We start from the raw sequence: 10,869 nt of genomic DNA, 5'->3' as shown, positions 1-10,869 counted from the left end.
ACTACAGTAGAATATGCTATAATATATTGCAACAGGCAAGGAACATTTGGGAAAATGTTGCATGTAAGTTACTATATCATGTCTAAGGAGGCACAGCTTTCCAATTATCTCTATGCTTTATAACCCTATTTCTGAAAGGTAACATCTAAGTGCAAACCCATGTAAAGTGCAGCTCTCCAACAGCTTTGAGAAGAAAAACACGTTTTTTTAAAAAAAAGTTTTATTGTGAGTTTTGACCAGTATGTTTGGAAATTTGGCCAAGGCGGCGCAAACAAACACTTGGGAATCATTCCCAAAACCTGAAATAAAGCTTTATTTACAGCTGGTGTAATGCTCAATTAACCAATTTAAAACATTTAACATCCCAAATTTCAGTTACTAGAGTATGCTGAGAAAATGTTCAGAATTAAGATTTTTTTTTTAAATACAAAAAAATTAGCTTCTTCAAAGAACGCTAGCAATGTACATAAAGCTACACACTTCTGATTTAATGAAGTGAGCAAGAAAAAGATTATCAAAAAGAGAATATAATTAGTTCAGTAACTTTCTGATGGTCCAAACATTTACAAAGTTGTTACAACCCTCCCCCTCCTCTGGTTCAGTCCCTCTTTCCCAAAAGTTTCATACTTACCACAACTATAAGCAAGTATGATTTTAAAAGTTCCAAGGCAATTGTGCAAACCTGCACAATTCAGTTGCCACTATCTACAGATCTTGACCTTGAGCGTGATCTCTGGCGATCCACAGAAGGAGACTTTGATCTACTGGAAGAAGCACGTTTCTGACTCTTTTCAGGGGCAGGAGATCGACTAACTGATTTTGATTTGCTACGGCTCCTGCTCCTGGATCTGGTGTAAGATTTGCGGCTTCTTGATCGAGAACGGCTACGGGATCTTGAAGAGCTCCTGCTACGGGAGCGAGACCTGCTTCTGGACCTACTAAAAAAAGGTAAATATCCATGTTAGGTTAGGTTTATACTGACCACAACTGTGTGTACAACAAAGCATATCTTTGCCGAGTTCTTACCTGTGCCTTTTGCTGCCCTCAATTAGTTTGATTTTCCTTCCATTGATTTCCTTGCCAGAAAGTTTTTCAATGGCATTCTTTAGATCACTATAAGAGGCAAACTCAACCACCCTAATTAAAAAACAAAATATAGCTTATATGTCAAACTATCAACTCTTAAAACTTCCAACAAAATCTACTTTGGAGATTCCTTCTCCCAAGTTATCTTTTGCATAATACAAGGGGGTTCCACAATACTTACCCTTCATTTAGTTTGGGCCTGTGTGCATCTGCAAATGTTACTTCCCCAGCTTGTCTCATGAAGTCTTTGAGATCCTATCACAAGATTAAATATGTTAGATAAAGGAGGCAGACAATGTTTATCAATAATAAAAATTACTGCAAAAAAAGATGTTAAAAAATGCGGCAGATGCCACACTTGTAGATTATTCCATATTTGATACAATATATCAGGGCACGAAATAAATGAAAACAGCATATTGCTTTAAGCAAAATGCTCAAATCATGTTATTTGTCTATACAATTTATACAACTGAATGCCAAGACAGTTTACTTGTATGAAAGCATTCTGAAATGTCTTACAACTAAACAGCACATTTATACAAAACAAAAACCAGTTATTTTGTGCCCCATATGTCATTAAAAATATAGTTTACTTTACCTTCATTAAAATTTCCCTAGGCTAGCCAAGCAGCAAACTGCATTAAGCGATCGAAGATACCACCACGGTACATGCCCGACTGGCTCTTCGCCAACCATTTGAAGAGAACTACCCAATCGATGGAAGCCTTTAATCGCACAGCCCTCCCTATTAGCAGACTACTGTCGGATCCAGACATTCTCTACTCTTGTGAAGTTACACCAAGGATCACTTTACTGCGATCAGGATTCCAAGGACCACCTAATTCGTATCTTTCAACTTTCTCGATCACGATCTGTTATTTTGAAGCTTTACAGGAGGTACAGTTCTCAACTTAGGAATCAGATCTCGTTAACTTTCGGGGATCGCTGCAACCTGGCACTTTAAGGAAGTGCATCGATTACGTCTAGACCGGCAAACACAGATCTAGAGGTGGCCAACTGATACACTGGAGGAGCTGACTGGAAAAGTCAACCAGGCCCAACCAAGAGTGACCAAGACAGAACGATTAGGATAACCCACAGGCACTCCTCGTCATAAGGCCAACGACACAGATAGGCTGGCAAATAAAATGGATTTTTAAAGTGGTTAAAATGGAGTTTTAAAACAAGGTAAAATTACATTAAAATACTATTAAACTACTTTTGAACAATGCATTTAAACATTAATTAATAATTTTGATAAATGTTTTAAATTTAAGGTAAAAATTAGTCTAATAAAAATTTTACATATTACATACCCATTAAACTAAGTCTTAAGATAATCATGTTTAACAAACCTGCCAGCTGACTCGAGAAGACAAATTTTCTACAATGAGACGATTTTCTGTTCTTACAGGTGGTGCATTTCTATCAAAAACAAAATGTTCAGTTCATTAGTTATGCCTACAGAAAGTTAAGCTGAGCATCACCTATGTTCTTTGCATAGTATTTACCTTCTGTCATTTCGTGGACGGCGGCTGCTAAAACGGTCAGAATAACGCCCTCTGCCTCTTCCACCTCTAGAGCGGGCTCTAGCATGTTCAATTGTAACTCTAGAAAGCAAAATAATTACACCTATTTATAATACAACAGTCCATTCCATCTACGTGACATTAATATGAGAATACTAATTATGACTCGTTTCAGACAAAGGCCAACCTGAACATACTGAAGTCGAATATAATATTGGCAAAGAATGTTTTAGCACTAACTGCTATTGTCAAGCATCCAAATCTAAGGGTTATGAAATGTTACCTTTCACTGCAGAGTTCTTTTCCATCCAATTCATAGACTGCATCATCAGCATCTCTGGGATCTTCAAACTCCTGTTAAATAAATTGCATCAGCAATTTACTGAATGGCATCTCTGGTTACTGTTTCAAGTTACTTAAAGGCACAGAACAGCAGCCACTTCATTTGTGTTTTGGTCCTTTGAATTCATTCCAAATCCTAATTTCCTTTGTGAGAAAAAATCATTAAGGACTGCATTGTAACTTTTTAAAAACTTACTATCAGTTCTACATATTTACAAAGTGTATTGCCACTGCAAAGATCATTCTTATGTACTTAAAAGACGGATGGGCTACCCAAAACCACCTTAGGTCCTTTTCCCCATAGGAAGTAATCAATTTATTTCATCGCTATCGGAGGCTGCTTGTACCAAAAGCATTTTTTCTTTTATCGCTTACCACAAATCCAAAACCTCTCTTCAAATCAATGTCTCGAATACGTCCATATCCCTTGAAGAATCTCTCTACATCCTTCTCTCTGGCGGCTGGATTCAGCCTTCCGATGAATACACGGCAACCACTCATAGTACCGCTTTAGAACAGCTGCGGGAGAAAAAAAATTAAAAGGAAAAAATTATTAACCTAAAAATTCAAGTCAGCAAATCGAATCTAAAAAAAAATAAAAATGGCCGCCGTCCAAAAGGATCTGCAGCATCATTGCCGCAGTACCTCCTCCGCCCTCGGTTGCCGCAGTCTAACATCAGGAAAGGCAGAACCCACGCAGGGCCCGTCGCCCCGCCCCTCGTTCCAACCAGCCACCGAGTTCCGCCTTCCCTCGTCCAATTGGAAAACGCCACCTCGATTCCGCCTTTTCTCCAGGCGGCTTAAAGCAGCCAACACGAAGAGCTGCGCATGCGTATTGCACACGGCCGCCCATCAATCCTAGCCCTTTTGATTGCTTTCACGAAATGGCGGCGCGGCCGCACCCCACTGTTCCAGGCCAACGTTACCTCTCCTGACTTGTTCTGTTAAGAGGAAATGTAATCACTCACACACCGCCGACGGTTTAATGTACGTTTAAAGCTTTTCTCCCACGTAACCAGATTTATACAATGCAACCGTGTCTCTCTCTTCCCACCCCCAACCTCGCTACTGCTCGCTTATTAAATTTGAATAGATACACTTACGATCGTCTGTTCTCGGTTCTTTTTTTTTAAAAGTGCAGCTGTCAACGGACAAAGACGAACTGACAACCGCCACCGACGACGTCCTCGCCTCGACTGGGTAGGTCGAGTGTTAACTACGCCACAAAATGGAACCTCGTCCCACGTGATCGCGGAGGCACGTGACGTACTTGTAGTTCAGGGATAGGTGGAAAGCGAAGGGAAACAAATGAGGTCGGTGGTGGGGGGAAGGGCTATCGGCTTGATTGACACAGGATTGAAAAGGGCAATGCGTCGAGGTAGTTGGGCGCATGCGCAGTAGTCTATTTCTCTCTTCCCCCTTATGTATTTTGTAGTCCGCCGAAACTGCAAAAAGGGGTCCCAAAAGTGCTTTTTTTTTCTTCCCAAAGACAGCTGGACTTTCTGGTTTTTCTAAGACATTTCGTTTCTCATTCCAGAAGCTTTTTTTCACTCTGGATGGTGAGGAATGGAAGGAATCCAGCCAGAACTGAAGAAGCTTTTGGATGAGAAGAAAAACATTAAAGAAAAAAAAACCCAGAAAGTCCAGTTGCCTCTTGAAAAAGCACCTTCGGGACAACCGTGACTTGGATGACTGAGAATCTCCATAGACATTTACACAAGAGGACAGTGAGGCTTTTTTTAAAAAAAAATCTTCTCGCAGTCTCTTAACTTTGGAAGAAAAAAAAACAAACCACCCTGGTAGAGAAAGAGCGACGGCCATATTACATAAGGGACCAAGTTAAGCGGGGGAGAAGGGGGTAATCAAATCGGGTCTACAGCGATCCGGACGGCCGCGAGATGGCAGCAAAGTAGCGGTGGTCCGGATTGTTGCAGCTCATAAATGGTAGCTCCAGAGAGGACGTTAGGTGAAAGGTGGGGGGGGTTGAGGGTAGCGTAAGTACATAACGTTCAAAAGCACCTTTCCGTGACTCCTTTTTGCCACCATTGTGTCTTTACCTGTGCGTTAATCTCATGTACACGTGTACATCCGAATTAGACTGCGTTGTGTCATCTATGTGGGTATAGGCATAATTTTGTGTTTATTTTGCCATGTTGCTGTAGCGTATGTTGAGACGGTGACCCTTTGAGACCTTTGTGCATAACGAAATTTCATTTGAATGGATGCCGATTAGTGTACATTCAAGTGACGATTATTCTAAGTCTAAATTTGATCTCGGCTGAGCTTACGCCGCTGCAGCCTTTATGTATCGGTTGAACAAACAAGGGCTGCTTGGGTGTTGGTTGTTATTAGTTTACCTGAAACGAAGGCGCTCGCTCCCTTCTCCGCCCGGCTGGCCTGAGGGCGGCCCGGTTTCCCGGGGCTACAATGAGGCCGGGGCTCGGCCCGCCCTTCTCTCGACCTACTTTCCTGCAACCAAGCTGCGCGGGAAGGGTCTCCTCATGCGATGCCCAAAAGCGCCGCGAGGACCTTTCCGGGTCTGAAAAACCTGGAGCTGAAGGCAGGGAAGGGGGCTGCAAGTTGTGCGAGCCCGCCCCTCTGCGCGGAGCCAGGGGGATTCGCCTTGTGGGTTGTTGAGTGAGAGATAGAATAGAATAGAATAGAATAGAATAGAATAGAATATTGGCCAAGTGTGATTGGACACACAAGGAATTTGTCTTGGTGTAAATACTCTCGGTATACATAAAGAAAAGGTACATTCGTGAAGAATCAAGAATCATAAGGTACAACACTTAATGATAGTCATAGGGTACAATCAACAATCAAATCATACTAGGAAACAGATGCTTCATCCATTCCCCAGCTCAACAAAGGCTTTGTTTTTCAGCATTCGGGATCCGGGAGGCGGTGTCGAGGGGTAAAGTGAGGACTCCAGAGCCCCGGGCTGTTTTATGCCACCCTTCCTCGCCAACTCTTTTTAACCAGTATTTATCCGTTCTAATACTCTGTCAGTTCTAACACTTATAGTAGGGCTGTATATGACAAATTTCTCGAGTCAGTTTCACAACTCAGCCAGAAAAGGTGCCAGTGAGCTTTTCTAATGAATTTTTAATAAATAATTTTTGATTGTCTGATTAGTTTCACAGGAACTGCAGGATACATCCTAAACCTCCTTATTCTTGATATACTGTATTGGATTAGAGAAGATTTAGTCCTGCTCCTTTTCATTTTTAAAAAGCGGGCAGTTTGTATGCAAATGTGAAACGATTGTATTCTTGTGTATGTTTTTAATTGTTAAAATTTAGCACCAGTAAGATTGCAGCCTTACAGTTGTAGGAGGTTAGCACCCATCCCTCTCCTAGAAAAATGAAATATCCTTGGAAATATTAAAAAGGCAGAATATTTCCCCTAAAAAGAGTAGAAACTCAAGAGCAGAAACTCACCTCAGTTTTATCTGTGCCCTCAAAGTTATCTGAATCAGAGAACAAATGGGTGTGGAACCTTCTTGGGACTGCTGAAAGGACTATGTCATAGAAAAGAGATAAGTGGTGTTGTATCCTCCCCCTCTGTTCAGAGAGGGTTGTTCAATTTTAACATGATGGCCTCTTTGACTCCTCTTTCAAACCAGTAGTCCTCTCTGTCCAGAATGTAAATTGTTTTTCAGATGCAGATGGGCTCTTGAATCCTCTCTTGATAAGCTTGTTCTCCTATGTCCTTGATGGTGAACCTATGGTACGCGTGCCATAGCTGGCACGCAGAGCCATTTGTGCGGCGGGCACATGAGCTCCAGGCAGACTTACCTCACTGTGCATGTGCATGCCTCCCGGCTGATTTTCAGACCTTTTTCGGCCTCCCAGAGGCTGAAGGGAAGCAGCCTTTGTAGGCTGAAAAACAGGCCCGTTTCATCACTTCCTGTATTTCTGGAAATACCAGAAATGATTAAACGGGCCCATTTTTTTGTCTTCAAAGGCTGCAGAGGCTTTCCTCCAGCCTCTGGGAGGCCGAAAAAGGCCCAAAAATCAGCTGGGAGGCATGCGCAGTGCAGGTAAGGGGGCAGCGGAGGGGGGGTTGCGTGTGCATGCACGGGGTGTGGGGAGGCTGCGTGCATTGCATTCTGGGTGCTGGCATGTGAGGCGAGGAACCCAAAAAGGTTAGTCACCACTGTCCTATGCTGTGCCTTGCATTTTTGAAGTGGTTGTTTTGTTTCCCCAGTGTATGAGTCTGCATGTTTCTCACATTGCACTGCATATATCATATGCTTTATGTTGTAAACTGATAATAATTTTCATATATAAAAGCATTTAAGAGACGTTTTAATCCACAAAAGTATATGCTGTAATAAATGTGTTAGGCTTTCAAGAGAATAACACAGTAGACACTTGGATAAGTGATTACCAATTATAAATAAAACTCTTGGGATAAAACTCTTTTTATAAATGTGATAAGCACTTAAATAATTGTTTGCTGCGGAATGGTTTGAGTTCTGTTGCTAAGAAGTTGTCAGGAATACTGGAGTTTAAATAAATATTTGGCGCTCTTTTAAGTTGTCAACTTTAAGTTAAGTATAAAAGTATAAATTTGGACTCCTCCACTAGAGATGGTAAATTAGACTGGTTTGATATTTAAACCAAAAACAGAATAACCATTATATGACAAAGAATATCAAAGTTTAACATTCTGGTGCCTAATAGACCAAAGGAAGGAGAAATTACTATAACCTCTCTTTAAAAAAGAAACATGGTAGGAGCAAAGGTACCATAGATGCTTCAAATAGATGAGTTACTTTTTATGCATAATTTTAGTTATACATTTGTCTTTTCAGGCCCTGAATTTTTATAACATGGCTAAAGTATTTATAAACTCTGTCCAACTTACCTAACTGCTTCGTTTGGGTACTTATATTAACTTTGCATTCATTGGAATTGGACCAATTCTCTTCCCCCCAAAAAAATCCCTGGAATTCAGTTAAAAGAGAAACAACATTAAAAATTACAATAAAATATATATATTCACAAGGTAACTATACTAGCATGAAAAGGCCTTGTCTTGTGGAAATGCAGCATCTGTTACAATCTCATTCCACAATATTCACCCACATATATTGGTTTGTATTGCCTAAGTAATGTGAATTGTTATGCATTTTGAACATTTTTTATATTGGTTATGGAGACATTTGCATCAAACTAGACTTATGTAAGTCACCTCTTATGTAATCTGAGCCATCCTTACTGGCTAACACAAGAATGCTTGAATGAAAAAAACCCTGCACAAGAAAAAAAGTGCCATGAATTCAGTGATATCCAGTTCATGGAACTAATTGCCTCCATGTCAGAGAATGCTTTTATAATAACTTTAGATTTTAATCCCAAGTCTTATCTTTTTTCCTTATGTTATTTTATAAAACAACATATATATTGATTGTGACATAATCATCTTCTGACAAAATTATGATTGTTTATAAGCTGTGAAATCTGTTTGCTTTCAAGGTAGGAAGGATGTTTTAAATCCAACGTGAGGGTGCTTTCTATACCAATTAATGGTATGAAAACAACTGTGTACTGGTTGTGCCCATTTCTGGGAGGGTCTGCTCACTCTCACATGAGCTCCCATTTGGAGTACTGCAACAATGCACTATACATGGGGCTGTCCATGGGGCTAACATTCGTAACCTTCAACTGGTATAGAATATAGTTGCAAGTGTAAACGCCTTGAATTATTTGTAAAAAATAGGAAAGGCAGGAAATAAACAAATGGTGTTGGGCACATGTAACACCACTACTTCAGGGGCTGCATTTGATTGCCAGTATGTTTCCAGGTGCAGTTCAAGTTGCTGGTTGTCACTTTTAAAGCCCTTCATGGCTTGGGATCAGGCTACATGAGAGGCCATCTTCTTCTAGTTGTCTCTATCTGTCCAATTCTATTTGCCAGGATGGGCATAGTTCATATCCAATCAGAAAGAAATGTTGGTTAGCAGGGACCAGGAAACATGCCTTTTCTGTCATCGTGCCTGCTCTCTGGAACATCTTCCTCATGAGATTAGGATGGCCCCAACCCTATTGATCTTTCAGAAGTCCTTCAAGAGTACCTGTCTATGTGCCCAGGTCTAAGTGTGTAAAAGATCCCGTTTCCTGGTTATGCTGAAGGGTTATAGCATCTCTTGGTTGCTATTTATTGTTGTTGTTGTTTTACCATGTTTTAATTGTTTTAATGATTGTTTGCCAATCATCACTGATTTGAGGGATGGCTATACTAATAAATGAATAAATAAATATCAAACCCCTTAATTCAATACACATGTTTTCCTGGAACCGTATGGGGTTATCATGCAAACCTACCAAAAGATGAAGCTTTAAAAAAATCATTCACCATTTCTGCAAATACATGCACATTGCATTTGAAGCAACTTTCCTGTTTCAGATTAAAAGAGTTGTACATCAAATGCAGAATATGTAAATATGTAAATGTATTTATTTATTTATTTTATTTATTTATTTTATTTGCCAATTGTTTACAAGATAATAAGTATAAATGTATACATAGTTGTGAATACATGAAATGGGTACATATAAGAAAAATAAAAGAATAAGAGAAACAATAGGACAGGGACGGTAGGCACGTTGGTGCGCTTTATGCACGCCCCTACAGGCCTCTTAGGAAAGGGGTGAGGTCAATAGTAGACAGTCTAAGGTTAAAGTTTTTGGGGTTTGGGGAAGAAACTACAGAGTCGGGTAGAGTATTCCAGACATTGACCACTCTATTGCTGAAGTCGTATTTCCTGCAATCAAGTTTGGTGCGGTTTACTTTGAGTTTGTATCTATTGTGTGCTCTTGTGTTGTTATGGTTGAAGCTGAAGTATTCATTGACAGGTAGGACATTGCAATGTATGATTTTATATACCATGCTTAAGTCAGACCGAAGACGGCGTAATTCAAGGTTTTCAAGTTCTAGAATTTCAAGTCTGGTGGCATAAGGTATTCTACAACGAGTAGAGGAGTGGAGAACTCTTCTTGTGAAATATTTCTGGACTTTCTCAATTGTGCTAATATCAGATACGTAGTGTGGGTTCCAGACTGATGAACTGTATTCGAGTATTGGTCTAGCAAATGTTTTGTATGCTCTGGTTAGTAGTGTGATATTACCAGAGAAAAAGCTACGTAGGATTAGGTTAACAACTCTTAATGCCTTTTTGGCTATGTAGTTGCAGTGGGCTCTAGCACTTAGATCATTAGAGGTGAGTATTCCAAGGTCCTTTACAGAGCTTGAGTCATCAACAAGATCTTGACTATTCAGCTTGTATTTTATTTTCTGATTTTTTTGCCAATATGTAAGACAGAGCATTTATTTGTTGAGATTTGAAGTTGCCATTTGTTTGACCACTCTGATACATAGTCAAGATCTTTTTGTAGGGTAGCAGTATTGTCTGTGGTATTGAACAGCTTTACATCATCAGCGAAGAGAATGCAATTGCTCTTAATATGATCACAGAGGTCGTTTATGTAGAGTATGAAGAGAGTTGGTCCTAGAACACTGCCTTGGGGAACACCACTATTGACAGGTACTGGATTTGATAGTACGCTCCCGATTTTGACCATTTGTTGTCAGGCATTAATTATCAATGAGCTATTAGTGAGCCGTAAACCCAAATTATTTCTTTCTCATGTTGTTACACTTCATGTCTGCACATCATTGGACTCCTTATCTTCCTACCTTGTTTATTTTTTTAGTTAACTGCTATCTGCCTATCTTTGATTCAGCAGAAAAATACAGTGATGTGAAATTTGCTGTCTCCACTACCGGTTCCAATTCTGCCTCTGTTGCTGGACTTCTTGCTTTAAGTAATGGATGACAGCTAATGGGTTCTATACACCTTTAAGCTGCTTTGGACAGAGTCCAAATAAGGGAGAAAGGG

General features: G+C 40.1%; 1 protein-coding gene across 3 annotated transcripts; it reads right to left on the bottom strand.

The window, feature by feature from the left end:
• Positions 1–289: 289 nt before the first annotated feature.
• Positions 290–4,158, bottom strand: SRSF5 (serine and arginine rich splicing factor 5). 3 transcript variants are annotated; one of them, XM_026671113.2, is made up of 8 exons: positions 4,064–4,158; positions 3,336–3,479; positions 2,902–2,972; positions 2,601–2,699; positions 2,445–2,514; positions 1,268–1,341; positions 1,027–1,137; positions 290–938 (listed from the first exon to the last, which is right to left on the bottom strand). In XM_026671113.2, exons 2-8 carry the CDS (start codon positions 3,459–3,461, stop codon positions 692–694), a joined length of 798 nt encoding a protein of 265 aa, XP_026526898.1. In that variant the 5' UTR covers positions 3,462–3,479; positions 4,064–4,158; the 3' UTR covers positions 290–691. The 3 variants fall into 3 exon arrangements, with proteins under 3 accessions (XP_026526898.1, XP_026526901.1, XP_087807651.1); XM_026671116.2 differs by lacking the exon at positions 4,064–4,158 and adding an exon at positions 3,606–3,901; XM_087951525.1 differs by lacking the exons at positions 290–938; positions 1,027–1,137; positions 1,268–1,341 and adding an exon at positions 1,932–2,225.
• Between the last annotated feature and the right edge of the window lie 6,711 nt (positions 4,159–10,869).

This window comes from Notechis scutatus, chromosome 1, assembly GCF_049901735.1.
Source record: "Notechis scutatus isolate UNSWTSFEM ecotype Mainland chromosome 1, rNotScu1.2, whole genome shotgun sequence".
In the NCBI taxonomy this organism is placed as follows: Eukaryota; Metazoa; Chordata; class Lepidosauria; order Squamata; family Elapidae; genus Notechis; species Notechis scutatus.
This window is presented reverse-complemented; position numbering and strand designations above follow the sequence as displayed.

Excerpts from the sequence above, each read along its gene's own strand:
- SRSF5 (XM_026671113.2), bottom strand. The coding sequence starts at position 3,461 with ATGAGTGGTTGCCGTGTATTCATCGGAAGGCTGAATCCAGCCGCCAGA. Across the intron at positions 2,700-2,901 it reads AAAGAACTCTGCAGTGAAAG|AGTTACAATTGAACATGCTA; the intron begins GTAACATTTCAT and ends TTTGCTTTCTAG. Across the intron at positions 2,515-2,600 it reads CGTCCACGAAATGACAGAAG|AAATGCACCACCTGTAAGAA; the intron begins GTAAATACTATG and ends TGTTTTTGATAG.